This window comes from Postia placenta (assembly GCF_002117355.1).
Source record: "Postia placenta MAD-698-R-SB12 unplaced genomic scaffold POSPLAscaffold_1, whole genome shotgun sequence".
Classification (NCBI taxonomy): Eukaryota; Fungi; Basidiomycota; class Agaricomycetes; order Polyporales; family Adustoporiaceae; genus Rhodonia; species Rhodonia placenta.
The window spans coordinates 245,910-265,671 of record NW_020169832.1 but is presented as its reverse complement, the minus strand read 5'-3'; the positions used below and the strand labels follow the sequence as shown (position 1 = coordinate 265,671).

Below are 19,762 nucleotides of genomic sequence, written 5' to 3'. Positions count from 1 at the left end.
TCGACTTCCGAATCGTCGATGTCCAACCAACACCACGTGCGTTTTGCAAGACGAGCAGAGTGCGCTCACCGCTGCTTTCGACATCGGAGGGGACTATTTCAAGTTCCTAGGGTTCTGCTGGCAGCAAAAGATGTGATGAGAGGGTTAGCCGCAAGCTGCTTGAGTTCGGACTGCACGGATGGCCAACCAGAACGCACGCGTCATCTTCCTTGCAGGACAGCTTCTATAGCAGAAAGAGACAGGCACTCGTATTGTCTGAGCTCAAGAAAACATCGGAGAGCAGCAAAAGTATCATAGTACATAAAGTGTGAGAATCCCCGGCTCTGCCCCTCCTGCACCCAAGGCCAGGAGGCGACGTGACGAAGTCGAGCACTTAGACATCCAGTTGGTGTCCGCCCTGCTTTGGCACAGACCGGCGTAGATAACAGCGAAGGTCTGTAATTTGACGTGAGGTGCGTTGCAGAGGAACAAGCCCACGGCGAAGACTTTATACGCCTCCACGTGCCAATCTCAGATGCCATCATATCACACGCCACCTTCACAAGTGTTCGCACATACTCTACGAGAGCAACTATCATAGGATTATCGGGCTTACAGATTCATGGCATAACCAGAAGCTAGTTGTACAGTACAAGACAGGACGGCGGAACACCTAGCAGAAGGTAGGAGAGGGATGGAAGAGACATTGCTCTAGTGATACAGCTTTAAGACCTCTCGCCACGGAGACGACGGGCCAACGCCTACAAGAAATATTCAGTCGATGTGTATGAAATGAGAACAGGATCAACACATACCAGATCCTTGGGCTGGATGGTGACACGCTTGGCGTGGATAGCAGCCAAATTGGTGTCCTCGAAGAGGGAGACAAGGTACGCCTCAGCGGCCTCCTGGAGGGCCATCACAGCAGAGGACTGGAAGCGCAGGTCGGTCTGTTCAAAGCCAGTGAGCAAACATAGCACGACGGCGGACGAGACACCAGCCATACCTTGAAGTCCTGCGCGATTTCACGGACCAGACGCTGGAAGGGCAGCTTCCTAATGAGGAGCTCCGTGGACTTCTGGTAGCGCCGGATCTCACGGAGGGCAACCGTGCCGGGCCGGAACCTGTGGGGCTTCTTGACACCGCCGGTCGCGGCCTGCGGAAGAGTAAACAAAGCACAACAAACAAGTCAAGGTTCCACGGAGGAAACACCATGCCCATAGCCCACATCAGCGCACGACCACAGGAGAGGGGTGACGAGGACGTACAACCGTTGCGGTCTTCCTAGCTGCCTTGGTGGCGAGCTGCTTACGGGGTGCCTTACCTGCGGAAGATGTCCTTCAGAATCTACGCAGTAAGCGTCGTCACACATAGGGGTACCCACCACCAGTGGACTTGCGAGCGGTTTGCTGAACGATGGCAACGACGATGAGCAGCGGTTCTGAGCGGATAGGAGATAAGACAAACTTTGGTACGAGCCATTGCTATTCAGAGAGGTGTTGGACAAGAAAAGTGATGTGCGAGGGGCGGGATAAGGGCGGCGTCGATTGCGGCGGCCTGGTGGGCGGTGGTGGTTGACGACGAAGAGCGGGGGAAGGCAGTGGGGCCTTTCGCTGAGAGAGCACCCGTTGTTGGAGGTCCGCTTCTCCATTTCCCACGGTCAAACTTCCGTCCAGCACAGGCCACGAACCTTGTCGCTTTGACGCGACTCTCCCGCGGAGGATTGGGCTGGTTCTCATCAAAATTCGATGTTTACGATGTTGAACGCTCAGTTACACCCCATTGTGCTTGAGACGTTCTCGTTTTGTCTAGCTCTACGCATACCAACAGTTGAGGCCCAGTAGAAGGCAGCAACGATGAAGCAATCCCTGCTAGATAGTCGACTGCGCACATCGGAGGTGCATTGACGCGTGCGAACTACATGGGCGTCTACTCGATTACGATTGCACGCAAGAAGTATAGCGACGCAATCGTTACCGCTGCGTCATCATCCTATGTTGTTCCTAAATTCCAAGTTCCTGTGCATCCAGTGAAGAGCCTATGGACTTTCTGATCCTAAGACTTATACTAATCACAATACGGAGTTCGTTCTCTAGACTTTGTACGATTGATCACGAGCCCTTCATTGTACCTTTCGCCGAACACTATCGGGACCCAAAGCATATTCTGCATTGCATTGACTTACCTGGGGCGTCCCCAGACGCAGCTGGATGCCTGAAACGATGCCGGGAGCGACCGAGAAGAGGCTTGGGCGGCCGTTGCGGTCGAATGCGGCGAAATCGATAAGATCTGCGGCGCAAAGGGACGGGTGGGGGACGAGTGCCCCCTCAAATCAACGTCGAGAGCGTTCTCACCATCTGCGACCCATAAAAGACCGCCCGGTCCCCCAGCCCCGCACATACGCCCGCCATGGTCGCCGTCAAGAACAAAGTCTGCCTCATGTACGGCGCGTTCGTCCCGGGCGCAGAATGGCACTCACCACGCTCACGCACACAGCGTCCACGATGGCTGGGGCATCGCGCCCGAGCCCAACATGAAGGGGGATGCGATATCCGCCGGCACCACGACGAACATGGACACGATCGCGAAGGAGCACAGCGTCCGCACCCTCCACGCGCACGGGATCTCGGTCGGCCTGAGCGACGGGCTGATGGGCAACTCGGAAGTCGGGTACGTCTGCTGCCGTCCCCGCCCCCCGCCGCGCGCTGATTCTCCGCAGGCACCTGAACATCGGCGCGGGGCGCATCGTCTGGCAGGACATCGTCAAGATCGACGTCTCGATCAAGAAGCGCCAGTTCCACAAGAACGAGGTCATCCTCGAGAGCTGCAAGCGGGCGAAGGAGGGAAACGGCCGCCTGCACCTCCTCGGTCTGGTGCGTACCGCACCAATCAGCGCCCAACTCCTCATTCCTCACTGAACATATATACCCTTCCTGCAGGTCTCCGACGGCGGTGTGCACTCGCACATCAGACACCTCTATGCGCTGCTCGAGACGGCTAAGGAGCAGGGCGTGCCGCACGTGTACATCCACTTCTTCGGTGATGGGCGTGACACTGCGCCGCGTTCCGCCGCGGGGTATGCGAAGGACCTGCTCACCTTCATCGAGAAGGAGAAGTACGGCCAACTCGCGACCGTCGTCGGCCGCTACTATGCGATGGACCGCGACAAGCGCTGGGAGCGCGTCAAGATTGCCGTCGACGGGCTCGTCAAGGGTGAGGGTGAGGAGGCCGCGGACATCGTGCAGGTAATCGAGGAGAGCTACAAGAAGGACCTGACGGACGAGTTCCTCAAACCGCTCATCGTCAACGGCGATGAGGGCCGCGTCAAGGGTGCGTCGAGGCGTGCGTAGATGCCGAGAACCAACTTATGTATCCGCCCTGCAGATAACGACACGTTGTTCTTCTTCAACTACCGCTCTGACCGTATGCGCGAGATCGCGTCCGTCTTCGGTCTGCCCGACAAGCCGATGGAGGTGGACGTCCCGAAGAACCTTGTACGTGTCGCTGTGCCGCTCCGCAGTGTTCTAACCGCTGACCGCGATGGCAGCACATCAGCACAATGTCGCGATACAACGCCGAGTTCCCCTTCCCGGTCGCCTTCCCCCCTCAGGCAATGACCAACGTCCTGGCCGAGTGGCTCGCGAAGCAGGGCGTAAAGCAGGCGCACGTCGCTGGTGCGCACCGCGTCTTCAACCCTAGCCAATGCTCCGTGCTGACAGCCACACAGAGACCGAGAAGTACGCACACGTCACGTTCTTCTTCAACGGCGGCGTCGAGAAGCAGTTCGCTGCGGAGGAGCGGCACATGATCCCGTCGCCCAAGGTCGCGACGTACGACAAGGAGCCGAAGATGAGCGTCCAGGGCGTCGCGGACAAGGTCGCGGAGATCGTCAAGAAGGGCGAGCACGAGTTCGTCATGTGCAACTTCGCGCCGCCGGACATGGTCAGTGCCACCTGTGACACCCCCCCCCCCCCCCCACGCGTAGAGATTGACTAGAAATGCATACGCGCAGGTCGGCCACACGGGCGTGTACGACGCTGCCGTCGAGGCGATCACGCATACTGACGCAGCGGTCGGGACGGTGTACAAGGCGTGCCAGGAGGCGGGCTACGTCCTGCTCATCACCGCGGACCACGGGAACGCGGAGCAGATGGTCAACCCCCAGACGGGCGCGCCGCACACCGCGCACACGACGAACCCCGTACCGTTCATCATGTCGGGCGACCCCAAGAAGCTCGCGTTCGCGGAGGACAAGAAGGACGGCGACGAGGAGGAGGGCGCACTGTGCGACGTCGCGCCGACGGTGCTGGACATTTTGGTGCGTGCAAGCTTTATCGCTGGGTGGCAGTGGCAAAAGACTGACTGGAATTGATGTATTGCAGGGTCTGCCCCAACCCGAAGGCAAGTATTCTTCGACTGTGGTGATTGTGTCATACTGATGGTTTGCAACAGAGATGTCTGGGCGCACCTTGCTTGCGAAGGGCAACTGAGAAGACACTGCTGACAAGAAGTAAAGAAAGACGCTGTAATTCCAACGTTGATGTATCACCCTGAGAGGAAGAAGGTCGTAGCAAATAGATATGTAGTTCTAACAGCGTTACATGGACTCTAGAATGACGGTTGCCAATAGACTTCAGAGAAACAATCTATATCGACGACGTTGGCGCCGAACCGGCATCGTAAGTTGCACGCAACTGGAACGAGGATGTATATAATAAGTCAACTGCAGTGTACGCATTGTCAGCCGGGGTTGCAGTTAACTTCAAGTATGGATGCATTCGATCATCGCGCGATTTGTGATTTGTACCAGGAAGCATCGCATATTGCACTATATAAACGTACTCGCTTCTACATACTAGACGCCAACTTCACAGTTGGTTGCGCTCAGTGATTCCCGCCATACCAGCTGTCCTATAGCGTACTCCTCTCAGTCGGCTATTCTGTCCCACATATTGAGATAACGCAGTGGTTTCTTTTCCGTATAAACATTAAGTCGGCCTTTGGTATGTACGCACGAGTACGCTAGAGTGAAGGCTGGTTCTAGGAACCTGGGCATGATATTGCCTGGAAGTATGGGCATTTATCCTACAAACTATCGCTACAAATCAATCCTAGAAATGTGGTATGTTATAGATAAGCAAAGCAAAAACAGCGTGGCAACTGGAAAGCGATATTCAACGGCTCAAGTAGTGAGAAAAATTGTCAAAGATGTCAGGTGCTACAGTGTGGTGGAGGTCCTCCGTACGATTTGAGTGTCTCCTCAAGATCTGAGTAATTGCGTTGGCCAGTGAAACAGTAGATGCAACTGGAGCACATACCCGCAAGCACAAGAGGTTTGGGCAAGAAATGATCCATGCCAGCTTGTCGACAGAGGCTTTCGCAGTCGGTCGTGACATTGGCAGTCAGGGCAACGATAGGCAGGTGGCCCTGTAGCGTGCCCTCGCTCTCCAACTCGCGGACTTTGCGAGTAGTCGCAAAGCCGTCAAGGACTGGCATCTGCATTTAGAAGCCCAGTGAGAACATGGCCACGATGCAGATACCTAGCATAGTCACCTGGCAGTCCATTAAACAACAATAGAAAGTCGACCTCGAGATAGCGTCTAGGGCTTCTTGACCATGGTTGGCCGTGACAACAGCATACCCCAGTTTTTCAAGAAGCCGGCATCCTAAACGCTGATTCACCTGAATGAGGCCGTCAGCGTCAATCACTATGCAGATCGCGTTCAGAACTTACCGGATTGTCCTCAACCAGCAGCACCGTCTCCCTTCTGTTCCTCGGCTCCACTGTCATCTCGATCTCCTCGACAGGTCCCACGTATGATTTAGCTGGCCTTGGGAGAACTGTCTCGTTTGGTGACAATGTCTCCGCATACTGTGCGGGAATCGCAAAGCGGACCTTCGACTGCTCTTTCAGTACATGCACACCCATGTGTGATTCGGGCGACTCAAGCAGGTCACGCAGCGCATGGAGGACCACTGGCCGTTTCACCAGCACAGCATTCCGCGCTCCACTCCATTCTGGCTCGAGCGCGGCCAAATCGCTCTGTTCGTTGTACGCGATGTACACAGGGAACGGACGGGGAGTCTTGGAACTCAGGAGCGCACGCAGCAGGGGCGACACTGCGACGCTCCCGACGTCAGTCCATACTGCATCAGCAGTATGAACCAACTCTGCGACAGACTTCGCTGCAATGCCACGGGATGTGATATGCCCGTGTTGCGCCCACAACTCGACGAGTAGTGCTTCTGTGCGCGGATCGGAATACACGACGCAAATTCGCTTGGGTGTCGGGGTCGAGGGAATCTCCGAGAGGTCCAGAAGGGGGATATCGTCGGAACATGGAGTGTTCGTGCACGAGGGGGGAGCGACAGGTAGCTTGACGGTAAACGTGCTGCCCAAGCCTTCAGTCGACTCAACCTCCACCGAGCCCATCATGCGCTGAACGAGGTGTTTGATGATGCTCAGTCCGAGGCCGGTGCCTTCTCGAGAACGAATGAGCGAGGTATCTGCTTGCCGGAAGGGCTCGAAGATTGCGCTGCGAAAGCGGGCAGGGATGCCGCATCCTGTGTCTCTAACCTGGAACACAAGCTGTCCAGGTCCATTCATAGACACTGTGACGCATATGTAGCCTTTATCGCAGAATTTCTGTGCATTGGAGAGTAACTATCAAACTCATTGTCAGCTGCCGGCGCTTCTGCACACACTGTGTGTATACGCACATTCATGAGAACCTATCAAAGTTGGATCGCGTCAGTACAAACTCTAACCAGCCATTGATCATTGGGTGCAACTTACCCGGAAAGTATACGTCTCATCGAGGTAAACTGTCACCGGGACGTCGCTCGCAACTGAAATGATGATGTCCACGCCCGGTACATTCGATTGTATGCGCGCGAGGTCTTCCAGCACTTTTCGCAGTTGCACGAGCACCGGCCGCGCAGACTGTTCTACGTTGTTGCGATCAAGCTACGAGAATAATGAGTCATACCATCTGATGGAAACGAGCCGAACAGACCTTGCTAAAATCTGCATAGTCCAGCGAGGACGAGGTTGAGCATCATGAATGCTAGGAGGTGTTCGCCAACACGTACCGAGAACATTCCCAGCAATCACGTTGATGGCATGGCATGCTTGCTGTATACTTGCGATATAGACCGTTTGCTCTTCAGTCAGCGGCGTGCGCGCCAGAAGTTCACAATACCCGTTCACAGTGTGCATCGGCGTCCGTATCTGTACAACACCAAGATCAGCACAATATCATAAACGAGCTCATACTACCGCCTATCCACTCACCTCATGGCTTGCAACACTGATGAATTGCTGCTTCACCTCGTTCGCCCGCTCTGCTGCCTCCTTCTCAGCCATGATTCGCCACAGACGCCGCTTTGTCAAGATCATTTCCGCCATGCGATTGCGCGCGGTAATAGCATTCTGCGCGAGCACGACGTTCGAGACGACGCACACACATACCGCGATGCCGATAATTGTGCTATGCAAATACTGCGGGTATCCCGCCTCTGGCGGCCCCGGTGGACTGGAAGTGTAGAATGTTGCTGCGGCCATGCCTAGGTGCATTCATAGATTACTTGAGAGTGACCTCAGAATTGAAAGAGGGCTAGAACGCACCAGTGTAATGCATAGAACAGCACCCAAACGCAGCAATAGTACTAAACGCGACTTGCCGTCCAAAATGCATATCCATGTGCTCCATGAAGATGCACGCGACAAGACACATCGCAAACGCCACCCCGTACGATAGTACGACGATGCCAGGGTTCCACGAGATATGCCCTCCCGGAATGTGCATCGCCCACATCCCTGTGTACGCGTATATATGCACAGACATCACGCATCGTGAGTGCACTGGAATACGGGCATGAAGAACACGACGCACCGCAATAGTGCATAAGCACCAGCGCCATCCCCCACACCGCCGCCCGCAGTGCAAGCAGCCTCGTTACCGTCTTCCAATGGGTCTTCGCCCAGTATCTCCAATCGAACATTGGCGGTGGCCGCTCCTGTGCTTGCGCTGTGAGGCGCAGGCGCGTCTCCCTGCTCAGCCCCGCGTGCAGGCTCTCGTCCCACGACGGGTGGCTGGTGCCCGATAAGCTCGCCGTAGATGCGAGCGTCGTGCCCGAGAATGTACTCCCCGAGCCCGATGCGACATGCTGCCGCATGTGCTCTGACGAATCTGACCTGGTTGAGGAGCTCGAGGTTGTGCTTGACGTATCGTGCTCATCGCAAGACAACCGTCGCAGCGGCGTTTGCGACCGCTGGCATGGCCCGGGCTCCATGTTCTCCCCGACATCCCATTCCTCCTCTGTCCAATCTTGGGATGTTCGGGGACACGGGTCGTCGTGGTGGCCCTCACCGTCCTGCTGTAGTGCTTCGTAGGCAGCCTCGGGGTCGCGCTCCGGACAACGCGAGTATATGCATGCGCGGACAGCTTTGTATGCTTGCGAGACAAGAAGCGTGACGTGCGGGTTTTCGATGGTCTCGGAAAGGTATGCCGTCCAAAAGGCAGCGAAGGTGAACGCGACCGCGACGACTGCGGAGAGAATTGTGAGAGGGATATTAAATCTTACGCGTATGTCGAGGCGACATGCTAGCATGCCCACTGTATGAAATTGTGAGTCCAGATAGTAATGCATATAGGGTATAGAGATGGAGAAACAGCACATGTTTGAAAGATCTGCCAGCAAACGGTCTGGCAGTCGGGACACTTATCGACGTACTCTGAATATGACAGCGCCCGAAGCTCAGGTAGCTCGTACAGACAGAGTTAGTAGAGCAGGACAAGGAGCAGACGGCCACGGTGCGGTGCTGTATCCAATAGTCTCGTACTCCGACACTCCATGTCTGCATGAGACCACCGCAAAGAGGTTGAGGCAGAGGACCACCTATCACTAGCTTTGACCGCCAACTGATCTCACTGACATGGAGTCTCCATGACCAAGCACGGACGATGTCGGGTATTTCAACCACCGTCAGACAAGGAAGGGCGACCCACAAGTCATTATTGACCGGGTTTACCCTTGTGACGATGAAGCTTTTGCGAGCTCAACCGCAAGTCATCGGTCACTAGGACCGCGACCGGCACATTGATTGACCGTTCATCACTACAGGAGACCATGCCGACTTCGACCAAGGCTGACGAAGACATACCGAAGTGCATACACCATATTGCGCAGAATCCATAGACGAGGCTTGCGAGAAGGATCCAAAGCACCTTGGTCCACGAGTTCCGCGTGTACTTGGCATGAATGAAGATCTGGGTGCTTGTGTATGCGCCGAGCCAGGAGATGCAGTAGGACAAGGCTACGAGCTGTGAGTCGGATGAGCATTGGTGAGGAAAGAGACTGTCCATGACAAGGCTACAGTACCTCGGGGGCCCAGTGAGGGACGAGCCGACGTTGCGGAAAGTCCATCAAGGAGTGGACAGAGGAAGCACAGGACAAGCCTCAAGGATGCTCTAGACGCTCGGTGGCTCCCACAAAGATGCTTCCCTCGCCTCATGACGGCAGCTTAGTCAGCACTCAGATTAATTAATGCCGTAGCAGGTGGGCCTCTCCATCCGCCGCTCCCCCTTCCCCATGCTCACCTGCTGGAAATCGTATTGCTCGACTTACGGTGGATGTTACTTCCTTCCAGGCCGGCGGTCGCAGCTGAGCGCTGAGCGGCCGCCCGGTTCCCAATCAGAGATTGTCCCTATCTGTTCTTTTTTGGATACGTTCCAGACCCTCAGGCCTCAGGGGCGAACCTTCAGCGGATCAAAACATTCTTTCTTCTTTCCGTTCCAGTACGCTCTCCCCCGACTGCCCGGTAATGCACATCATTGTACGATAGGTATGCGACGGCTGCTAAGTAGTCGGTCTGAGATGGGCGTTCATCGTCGCCATCTGGTAAAGTAGGCCTGTAAATTCCCATTTATCCCATGCTCATCTAAGTACTGATGAGTCTAATTTGGAGACTCGGAGCCCCACCTATATTCGTGCATGCCAACCAGAGCAGGCTGCAGGTGATATTTTGGCCGTATTGCCTAACATCTAATATATCTCAAGATCATGACGTCTCGGATCTCAATGCACATGTCCGTATCGTTCCCCCGATGCATTGCTCGCCAATTAGCGCCAATTATCGCTTATTACAGTAATTGCTACCGTGGATAGTCACGACACGATCTACGTCCACGACGTCGGCGCAGCCGCAGCACGGTAAGTATGAGAGGGCGAATCTAGCTAATTTGATCATGTGCCGTCACGCGTATGCGCTGTGCGCAAAGCAGTAGTCAGTGTTTTCAAGTTACATCATCGCCGGGTACCACATTCACGGAACGTGATCGCCATCTTACCGGAGATGTGTGCGACAGCGACAGTAGTCTATCAACATTTCAAAGCCGAGGTGCCCGAAGAAATGCAGAAGCTTTACGAGATATGGGGCAACACAAAAGAAGCGAGACTAGTGTAGCACCGCATAAGTCTCAGAATTTCCCTTCTCCAGTGCCAACAACGCTATATCCCGCCTTCGCTTTCCTTCTCCCGTGAGCCAGCACCGCGAAAATCGCGATCAGGAGCACAAGCACAGCGCCCAATCCACCCATGATTATGTACTCGTTCCGCAGCAACGCATCCGCGTCCGCCTGAGAAGAACCCACCGATGGTGACGGCGAGCTAGCTACCGCGCCCTCCATGAGCGCACCGCTGTCATGCACAGACTTAGACGTTGCCGAGGTTGAGGCCAACGACACGGATGCGGTGCCGCTTCCGGTCATGTTCTGCCCCGTGTAGCAGTACCGCTCGAAGCACCCGTCGCACACCTGTGTCCGCTTCGCGCCCGTCCTTGCGCGGGCCCGCTCCACCGTCGCGCACGCGACGCACAGGCCCCACTCGTCGTCGTGGTCAAGCAGGTTGACATTGTCTACGTACCCACGCGACGCGAGGATCTGGCCGTGCGCGAAGATGTCCGTCTGGTTCGCAACGGGGAGCACCAGCGTCGCCGTGCTGATGTTCGTGACGCCAGTGGGGTCGTCGTTCGGGATATATACGAAGAGCCTGTGGGCCGCATGAGCGAAGCCAGGTGTGCTGCAACGTAAGGACTTACGGGAACGCCTCTTCCTGGTTGGTCGGCCCGTCGCAACCGAAGAATACTGGGCGTACGTTCAGCCCCTTGGAGATAAACTCGTCCGTCGAGTTAGGGAATGGCGTAGGGAAGTTGATTGTTCCAGAGGGAAGGTCAACAGCCTTTTCTTTTGTCGCGAGCAGCGATAGTCCAGAAGGCTTCGTATCGTTGGTTTCTCCAGACTGGCATACAATATTCACATCACGATCCACCAAAGCGAGACATGAAGACACACCGAGTCTAGGACAATCACGACGTCCAGTCTTCTTGCCTTGACCAGCAATGGCAGCACGGGGTCATTCTCCACATCCAGCGAGCCGTCCAGCAGGCTAAGGTTCGTCTCCTGTGCATCCTGGTACGTGCCCGCGTGCATCCCATAGAACGGGTTCGCAACGCTCGTCACGTCCATTTCTTGCCCAGGCTGGTGCTGACCGAACACCTTCGTCAGGTTCGCGATCAAGGGCTCGAACTCGGCCTTCCAGTAGACATTGTCCGTGACGTTATACTGGTGGAAGTCGCACGACGACGTGCCGATCATGAGCCCCGCGTTGTCGAAGCTGTTCACGCAAGACGACGGCGCGCCGCCATGGAACGTCGAGCCAAGGTAAGGTAGCTCGACGAATGCGGCGAGCTGAGGATCGTAAGATCCAAATCTACACACAATTGAGTTTCGTCAATTCATAGGTATCACGACAGCACAACAATGTACTCACTCGAATGGCGTCAGCTCGTATACAACGCTGGTGAGTGGCAGGACGCCTGTATCGCCAAACGCATTACCCTGTGCTTGAGGCGAATTGACGTCTATGAGCACGATGGGAAACGGCATGGTCTGGTCTTTCCATGTTTGCCTGAGACGTAGTTTTGTTATTCACTTATCTAGTGCGACAAACAATGGCAAGGACGTACAGCTGTGTTGCAGAGGAATAGGACAAACTCGCTGCATGGTTTCCTGCAGTCGTGTTGGATGCAAACGATTCGGTTCCGTTCGTCCCCGGAAGGAAGTGATAAGAGAGCTGTAGTCCCAATGCTCAACGATGACTTGTCGTCAGAACATCGCAACTACTCACTGCGCGTCCCCAGAAGTCACAGAACGTCACCGGAAACCCCTGGGATTGCTTTGCACCCAGGTCGTCGTAAAGGTGCGTGAAGAACGTGGTAGTATATTCACCGGATGGCCCTGGCTGGAAGAGGTTCACATCCAGCTGCCAACCAGGGATGCCCAATGTATCATTGCCAAAGACAAGGTCGGAGAGCATGGGGAACTCGTTAAACATAAGACTTGTGGATAAATACGACCCTCTGCATGCAATGAGTTACAACTCGGTCCTGTTTGTGATAATCAATATAGCACATACCCTGACAACGCTGTGATGTACGCAGAAGACTGGAGAAGCCCGCCGAGGCCTGCATCTACGCTGCTACGCACCCGAGCATCGAACGCCTCCAACGATGCCGCACCGAAAAGCGCTGCGCGGAAGTTACCACCAGACACAGAGATGGCGATATTTGGCGCGTCATCCACCGAGAGCTTGGAGAAGTCGCCGCTGTACACCTTGGTCATGTTGGAACCCAGCCAGCTCTGCATGCTCTGCTTGGCAATCTGCTTGCGAGCCCGAACATACTTTTGCTCGTTCTACATATACAATGTTAATCGTGTATATGGTGTTTGTAACATGCCGGTACATACCGGATGCAAGGTCTGATTCTTTGCCTGCGGTGTACCAGCCTGCCGGATGAGGCTCTCGCTGGGGCAGCTCACTTGTCGGGGGGCGTAGTAAGTCGCCATATTACGCGTGAATGGAATATTATCGAAATCGGAAAAGAGATGGACAGCGATGCCTACAGTATGCCCCAACAAGAATCGTAAGAAAGGGGAAAGTCAGAACGTGTTTTAGAGCACACCTGCATTGCAATCTTATATACTGAGATGATATTTCAGCGTCAGCTAGCCGATGAGGCGCTATCTGCAATGGAAGCTAAGCCCACCGCCCTGTTACTCATCATGCGAGTAATGTTAGCACTGCTTTTGAGAACAGCGCCTCGCTAAAAAAATCAAGATCGTACGCGAATCAGATTGATCGCCCTCAGCCCAAGTCATACGCAACACTTAAAACATATTCGAACTCGCCGGGTGCGTTTGAGCATCCAGTTGTTGTATTCGATGTTTCAGCCCAAAAGATAAAGAGTGACCATGACCTTAAAGCATCCATAGAGTCTGCCCTGTGCGGCTGGCTGCCCATCATATGCAAGGAGATCAATTCCTGTCAGAGATCGTCACTGCAACACGGACAGCTCGGGTTCCAGCAGGAGTACAACTTTAATTCTTGTGGCCGGCACGATACTGCAGTGTATCGGCGCGGCGCCCGTCGCGGACCAGAAGGTGGATGCACTGGAGCGATCAAAGCATCATCAAAAGGGCCGCTCAATTCTTGTCGCTGGTTCGTTCGCGGAGCGCCCACCTTTTTGGTAGGTAGTTCCAACCCCGATCCGACTGATTCCACAGCCACTACTCACAAAACCTTTACGGCCAATGCGGCAGCCTTATACGAGATTCTGTGGTTTAAGGAATAATCTCAGACACACAGATGAGACTACCCACGAATGACAGATACCTAGTATTGAGCTTGCAGTATGTGAGTTGACTGCAGGATGACTACAAAAAGATTATTTCTCCGAGTATGTGTGTTCCCTAACAGAATAAGAGCTAAACAAGTCGCGCGCAAAGGCATAACATTGGTTAAGCCACGTTGATCGCCGGTGGCTGCGGGATCAGTCGGGGTTGAAACCACCTACCAAAAAAGGTGGACTCCGCAAACGAATGAGCGGGCGACAGGAATTGAGCAGCCTTGTCTCGTACTACTCGTTTTCCTACACCTTACCAACGTGCAATCAGCGGTGGTGGGTGGGGTGCGGGATTCAATCGGAAAGGATACGAGACAATATCAGCCCTAAGGACGTGCGGGATTATGAAGCTGCGATCACAGCGGGCTCCCACAATCAGCTCGCAATCCAGCCTGAGCTCCAGTTCCCTCTGGGTCTGCAGGCGCTGTGCCACTCACGCGTTATCGTTGACATTGCCTGTGGTCTCAGTCCTCTCTGGAGGACATCTAGAACAATCTGGTTTCTACGTCTCGCCCACAGCACGCTGTACAAAAGGCTTTCAGGCTTCAGAGCCTTGTTCCATAAAGTTCCATCTACGAACCGCTCGACAAGTCTAATATCAAGCATGGTGGCCGCTCCCAACTGGCTCAATGCCCTGAGCCTTGCGCTGGCCCTGCCCGAGAACAAGAGTCAACGACGTGAGCTGCTTCAACTTCACCCGGCCGCCGGTACTCTCAGCTAACTTTCTATCTCCGTCTCGCACAGTCTATCAACTCGCGACAGTGGACAGCAAAGGCTTACCTCACGCGCGCACAGTCGGCTACGTCGACTTCCTCGAACCCGAGGACAGCCCCAACTTGCCGATCCTGCTGGGCATGACCGATATCCGCACGCCCAAGGTTGGACAGATGCGCTCGCAGCCGTATGTGGAAATCTGCTGGTGGTTGTCTGGCTCGAGGGAGCAGTTCCGCATCGCAGGCCCACTGCAGGTTGTCGCCTCGCCAAACGTGGACGTAGACGTGGTGCCGAAGGGGGAGGGCACGCTCGCAATCGACAAGTTGACCAGACAGGGATTCGATTGGGAGACGAAACGGCAGGAGACCTTCGAGCGGATACCTGGACCTATGAAGGCGACGTGGTGCAAGCCACAGCCTGCGAGCGTGATAGGCTCATATGACGAGGGCAAGACGTGGCCTCAGACATTAGCGCCAGCGGGGGAGGAGCAGAGTGAAGAAGAGAAGCAGAACAGAGAGACGGCCTTGAAGAACTTTGCCCTGACACTCATTGAGCCCGTTGAGGTGGATTGGGTGCAAGTCGGCACCAATCCTCATCGCCGAACGAAATTCACGAGGAACGGGGAAGAGTGGTCGGAAGAGATTTTGGTTCCGTAAGCCTTCGTCAGCCCGGTAGTAATATTGACGTGTAAAATTTGTACGTTTAGTTGTAGTTTGCGTCAGTCGAAAACATTGCAAGTTGAGTCGCCTAAGGGATCAGAAGAAGAGGCGCCCAGGAACGGCACTCGCCGTCTGCTCCTTCAACTGATTCCCCCGCTGAACGTCTCGTCTACTGGTGCTGGCACGCATGAACAAGCTCATCATAAGCTCCTTAGAATACTCATGTCTCGCTTACGGCATCGTCTCTCTAAGCGCGAGCTTGGGCCCTGTTCCCGGGGGAATCTCTGTGTATTCGTGCCCGATTGCCTCATTCGGAACTGGCGAGCGCAGCCGCCAATATCAACCAAGTCGGTTGATGGTGCACGCGAAGGAGCTCGCTGATGTACTTAAGCGTGGCGGAACTTGCACAGAAAACACTTTCTACGGTGTTGTGAGCGACAATGTCGCGTGAAGACGAGCTGACAGCAGTGTTTTCGACCTTGGCGCGCGGGGCCGGCGACTTACTGGACGCGATGTATCACACGCCGAAGGAGCATCGGGAGGATATGGCGGTAAGAGCACATTGATTGGACCGACTCATGCGTTGTTTACGGACCGTCTGTCAAGCTTGTGGGAAGGACCTGGAGAAAGAGCAGATATGGGAGGATGCCCTGGCAGTGGCGGAAGATATATTGAACGAGGAGGACTGGGGCAAGGTTAATTTCGTGTGGAAGTCGACAGGCCCGGCGAGGGTGAGTACGGATATGAGATTTTGATGGTAATATTTTCGCTCGGTGGGGGCGGGGGGCGATGCACTTAGGCGGTACCCTGCAACCGGTGCTTGAAGGGCGGTCGACGGTGCTGGGAGTACGTGCGGCGGCCGAACAAGGGCGGGCGCGTCGTATCGGCATGCCTGGACTGTCACCTGCTGAAGGTAAATTGCGGTGAGTGGCTGAATGTTCATATTGATCAGAGCAATGAGTTGCTGATGCGATGGGGACAGAGACCACTGGGCGGATGGAATCAGTGACAAGCACATGAGACTTCGGTGTTGTCTACTGTGCATTACATCTTGTCGAGAAGTCGCCTGTGGACTGTGATGTTTTGCATTGACAGATAGATTGACTTCTATTCATCGAGTTGCTCCGTTGTCAGTGGCCTGCCACGATTCTAACCTGTTATGTAACTGTACGCCTCGACGTAGATTCTATCAATCTCATACCAGCAATTTGGTGTGTTGACTGCATTGACAGGTAGGATACCATCCCCGCTGGAATGCAGCAATTTTAAATCTGTTCGTCAGTTCCTGCATTTTCTCGATGAACAGCGTTGCTATGTCACAGACTCATCTGATCTCGATACATGATTCAAGGTCGAGTTCTAGCAGTCTATTACTGCCACAACCCATGATTAGTGCGATATATATAGAGATATCTGACAATCACTCTGAAGCTGTGTAGGTGCAGCTATAAGATATCTATAAGAAGGCCGCGAAGCTGCAAACGGTACGCCGACGCACCTCCGCCGTATTTATCCACCTTGTTGCTTGCCTCATTGTGAGTCTGCACGAGCGCGTTCAGTACATTGTCTGTGGAGCGTCTACTATGCTGATGACTCTGCAGGGAACTCGACACTCTTTTCTAATCCAATCATGTATTTCTCGACTGTCCTTGTTGCACTTCTTTCAGTCGGTGCTGTGCTTAGCACTACACACAATATCATGGTAGGTCAAAACGGTACATTGACTTTCAGTCCAGACCAGTGAGTCCCGCCAATGTTCTCAGGAATCTTCGCTGAGGTTTTCAACGCAGCCTCGACGCATCCATCGGCGACATCCTTGACTTCCTATTGTGAGTGCGGCTCAATTTCTCGGCCTGTCAATTCGAGGCTGATCCTGTGCTCTGCTTCCAGCGTCGATGGTAACCATACGATCACTCAGTCGACTTTCGATACTCCCTGTGATGTGCTCACAGCCCCAGATGGTGTTGACTCCGGCTTCAAGCCAGGAACACCGAGCGATCCGGTGTCGTTCAGCTTTGCTATCAACGAGACAAGCGCGCCACTCTGGTTTTACTGCAGGCATCCCGGGTATGTCTTCCGTCTCGTGCACTCGAGGCTTGCTACATATTCTGACGGCTTGCGCGAATACAGGCATTGCCAGCAGGGTATGGTGTTTGCCGTGAACGCACCGACCACCGGAAACAACACCTTCCAAGCGTTCCAATCGATCGCGAAGGCGGGGGACGCCATTAGCACGGCGACGTCTTTGTCCGCCACATCTACCTTGTCTCGTACCTTGTCTACGCTCTCATCTTCGTCCACATCAAACGCATCATCCTTTCCTTCCCCGTCGTCCTCGTCTACTCTCTTGTCCTCGACCACTTCATCCTCATCGACATCCACGCCCTCGACGTCGCTCGTTTCTTCGTCCTTGTCATCATCTACCTCATCAGACTTGTCCACTTCCTCCTCCTCCTCCTCATCATCATCATCAAGGACGTCCGTATTGACTTCGAGTAGCCCCACCTCGCCGTCACTCACGCCGGCAAACACTACAGCGCCCGCCAGTGGCGAGGTTGCTCTCCGCGCTGGTCTTGGGACCGCCTTGAGCGGTTTTGCTTTGGTTGCTGTACTGGCTCTCTGGGAGTGATAGTTTGGGCTCGTGGGAGGTGGTGTACGCAACTGTCTTGCACCTTGGATTCTTACGGACCTTGTCCTGGACATATAGCTACAGTGGGATAGAGTTTCTTAGTGTAGCATACACCGACTGTGTGAATGCAGGACTCCAGTCGACAGTATGTACCAGACTGTCACTACAAAGCATGATGTAGCGCTCCTGCATCCCATGTCTTATTTCCTTGAAGTCAAGACACGCTATTTACAAAACATCATACACTGGTAAGCTGAGTTCGTCGCCCGTTGTCTTAGAGGAACCCATGGCGGTCGTCTTTTGTCCGCTTGCACTGGACTCCATCACATGGGGATTCACGCATCCAGATGAACATCCGCATTGCAATGTAAACGACATAGATATCCTTGCAATGTTACGTCAAGACATTATCTACTATATGCTACTCTAAAAGTCCTAACAGAAAATTCAGATATATGCATGCATACAACCCAGTGGGTCACTCATGAGTGACTTTCGTAGTCTGCCACTCGATCGCGGCAAGCTGTGCTTCGTACTTCGCCTGCTGCCCACGGACCACCTTCTGCAGAGCAGCCTCGAAGTGCTCATCGCTCCACGGACCACTACTCTCAACAGCTTTTCGCCACAAGCGGAAGGAGCGACCATCGACAGTCACCGTCTCTACATCCTCTAGTCGACTCGTGCCCTTCCGCGCAGCCACCTGCCGCTGGTTGCTGAACCAGTGCTTGACTTGCACGAACGACCTGACGCACCCAGACAAACTCCCATGAGCGAGCCCGCCAGATTCATGATACTCAGCCCAAGATCAACACAGACGTACCTGTCTATGGCGATGGCCACAAGGGCTGCCCATGCATCGTCTGGGTATGGCGTCACCTCATTTCGCACCCAGCTCATCACGAATAGATGGAAGTCGTTTGCCTGCGTACCGCGTGGCGTCTCGATTGCCTTCGCACGAGCCTTCCACTGCTCGCGAATGGCATCCCGCTTCTCACGCGCCTCCTTGCCTGGCCCTCGGTGGCTGGCCTTTCTGCTCAAGCCACTACTCGTTGAGGACGGAGACCGCGTGGCCCTTGCCTTGCCTTTATTTGACTGCAATACCTGTGATCCTGTAGACCCCGGTGAATCCGCCGACGCCGTGGACTCGGGGCTGGCATCAGCAAGATTTGATGTGGCGTCCTGCGCCTGCCGGACGGCGTGGTGGGCTACTATGGGAGGGACAGGTGCTTTGGAGAATGACAGAAGCGCGATGGCCGCAGCTTGCTCATCGCGCGAGACAGCAGGGAGGTAGTCGCGGTCACTCTGAATCCATTTATCCTCATGCAGGATGACCGACGAGCGTGAGCGTGTCACGTTGATGGGTTTGATGTGGCGGACCGATGAGGACGTGGGGCAGACGACTTGCGTGGACATTGGTAGAGGGTGGCGTCGCCTTTGTGTAGTGCTTTGGTGGTATGTGACGAAGAGAGGGAAGGATATAGTCGTGTTGAAGCGCGAATGATATGCGCCAGAGGCAGTGGTGGATATCGGGATAGAGCTGGGGAAGGGATGGTCAATGGCTAACATTATATACCCCGCGACATGCGGACACACATTCTTGTGGCTGAGGACGCCACCCGTGAGAAGTGTTCATTGTGCGATGTAGCAAGGCAATAGCAAGGGTGGCTCAATGGCGGTTGCCGCGTGGGCGATCCGCCACTGAGCCCGGGAGGCACCGCCACTCGAATGTCTGAGTAAGAATAATGTAACGTCTAAGAATGCGCTTTCGTATGCGCATGCCACGAATCAAACAGGCGGAGCAAAATCTGTGCTAGGCATGCTGCCGCATCCGTACTTGGACATCGATGGAGAATGCGAAGCAGGCTCGTACCGATTGATTATGACGTTGCTGCAGATGCCGCGCTACGTTGGTATCTGTCGCATTGATGCGGTCATCTCCTTGGGCGAAGTGTAGGCTATGTGCTGTCTTGTTCTCGACGGCTATGTTCAACTTGGTCGCGAAGACATCTCGTTACGGGACGGGTATGTAACCTGCAG

General features: G+C 54.6%; 7 protein-coding genes across 7 annotated transcripts; 3 read left to right on the top strand and 4 right to left on the bottom strand.

Annotated features, from left to right (window-relative positions):
* Positions 1 to 560: 560 nt before the first annotated feature.
* On the bottom strand, positions 561 to 1,520 carry POSPLADRAFT_1037760 (hypothetical protein). The gene is made up of 6 exons (XM_024477259.1): positions 1,447 to 1,520; positions 1,364 to 1,388; positions 1,248 to 1,303; positions 986 to 1,135; positions 795 to 929; positions 561 to 740 (listed from the first exon to the last, which is right to left on the bottom strand). The coding sequence occupies exons 1-6, from the start codon at positions 1,459 to 1,461 to the stop codon at positions 705 to 707; spliced, it is 417 nt and encodes a 138-aa protein (XP_024343651.1). The 5' UTR covers positions 1,462 to 1,520; the 3' UTR covers positions 561 to 704.
* Positions 1,521 to 2,386: 866 nt separating this feature from the next.
* Positions 2,387 to 4,648, top strand: POSPLADRAFT_1037756 (hypothetical protein; the record flags this gene model as incomplete). The annotated part of the gene is made up of 10 exons (XM_024477258.1): positions 2,387 to 2,420; positions 2,476 to 2,649; positions 2,699 to 2,852; positions 2,919 to 3,309; positions 3,364 to 3,473; positions 3,527 to 3,653; positions 3,707 to 3,921; positions 3,992 to 4,297; positions 4,362 to 4,380; positions 4,432 to 4,648. Coding segments are annotated over 10 exons (1,568 nt in total), but the record flags the coding sequence as incomplete, so codon positions are not given.
* Positions 4,649 to 5,003: 355 nt separating this feature from the next.
* POSPLADRAFT_1068255 (hypothetical protein) lies at positions 5,004 to 9,324 on the bottom strand (the record flags this gene model as incomplete). Its single annotated transcript, XM_024482287.1, has 13 exons — positions 5,004 to 5,246; positions 5,298 to 5,475; positions 5,533 to 5,661; positions 5,714 to 6,625; positions 6,700 to 6,711; positions 6,776 to 6,946; positions 6,996 to 7,006; positions 7,072 to 7,210; positions 7,274 to 7,545; positions 7,607 to 7,798; positions 7,875 to 8,597; positions 8,716 to 9,014; positions 9,146 to 9,324. 13 exons carry the CDS (start codon positions 9,322 to 9,324, stop codon positions 5,191 to 5,193), a joined length of 3,273 nt encoding a protein of 1,090 aa, XP_024343649.1. The 3' UTR covers positions 5,004 to 5,190.
* Positions 9,325 to 11,076: 1,752 nt separating this feature from the next.
* On the bottom strand, positions 11,077 to 12,887 carry POSPLADRAFT_1128831 (hypothetical protein; the record flags this gene model as incomplete). Its single annotated transcript, XM_024483776.1, has 7 exons — positions 11,077 to 11,280; positions 11,334 to 11,751; positions 11,812 to 11,949; positions 12,008 to 12,114; positions 12,169 to 12,400; positions 12,457 to 12,734; positions 12,789 to 12,887. The coding sequence occupies 7 exons, from the start codon at positions 12,885 to 12,887 to the stop codon at positions 11,077 to 11,079; spliced, it is 1,476 nt and encodes a 491-aa protein (XP_024343648.1).
* A 1,410-nt stretch (positions 12,888 to 14,297) lies between these two features.
* Positions 14,298 to 15,185, top strand: POSPLADRAFT_1037753 (hypothetical protein). The gene is made up of 2 exons (XM_024477257.1): positions 14,298 to 14,400; positions 14,468 to 15,185. Exons 1-2 carry the CDS (start codon positions 14,328 to 14,330, stop codon positions 15,091 to 15,093), a joined length of 699 nt encoding a protein of 232 aa, XP_024343647.1. The 5' UTR covers positions 14,298 to 14,327; the 3' UTR covers positions 15,094 to 15,185.
* Positions 15,186 to 15,454: 269 nt separating this feature from the next.
* Positions 15,455 to 16,161, top strand: POSPLADRAFT_1037752 (hypothetical protein; the record flags this gene model as incomplete). Its single annotated transcript, XM_024477256.1, is given in 4 exon segments — positions 15,455 to 15,670; positions 15,672 to 15,716; positions 15,774 to 15,784; positions 15,916 to 16,161. Coding segments are annotated over 3 exon segments (246 nt in total), but the record flags the coding sequence as incomplete, so codon positions are not given.
* Positions 16,162 to 16,516: 355 nt separating this feature from the next.
* Positions 16,517 to 19,138, bottom strand: POSPLADRAFT_1042157 (hypothetical protein; the record flags this gene model as incomplete). Its single annotated transcript, XM_024478050.1, has 8 exons — positions 16,517 to 16,527; positions 16,595 to 16,637; positions 16,822 to 16,920; positions 17,047 to 17,114; positions 17,265 to 17,627; positions 17,782 to 17,803; positions 18,219 to 18,468; positions 18,546 to 19,138. 8 exons carry the CDS (start codon positions 19,136 to 19,138, stop codon positions 16,517 to 16,519), a joined length of 1,449 nt encoding a protein of 482 aa, XP_024343645.1.
* Positions 19,139 to 19,762: the final 624 nt, after the last annotated feature.

Excerpts from the sequence above, each read along its gene's own strand:
- POSPLADRAFT_1037753 (XM_024477257.1), top strand. The coding sequence starts at position 14,328 with ATGGTGGCCGCTCCCAACTGGCTCAATGCCCTGAGCCTTGCGCTGGCC. Across the intron at positions 14,401-14,467 it reads CGAGAACAAGAGTCAACGAC|TCTATCAACTCGCGACAGTG; the intron begins GTGAGCTGCTTC and ends CGTCTCGCACAG.
- POSPLADRAFT_1037760 (XM_024477259.1), bottom strand. Across the intron at positions 1,304-1,363 it reads CGCTCGCAAGTCCACTGGTG|GTAAGGCACCCCGTAAGCAG; the intron begins GTGGGTACCCCT and ends CATCTTCCGCAG. Across the intron at positions 1,136-1,247 it reads CTAGGAAGACCGCAACGGTT|GCCGCGACCGGCGGTGTCAA; the intron begins GTACGTCCTCGT and ends ACTCTTCCGCAG.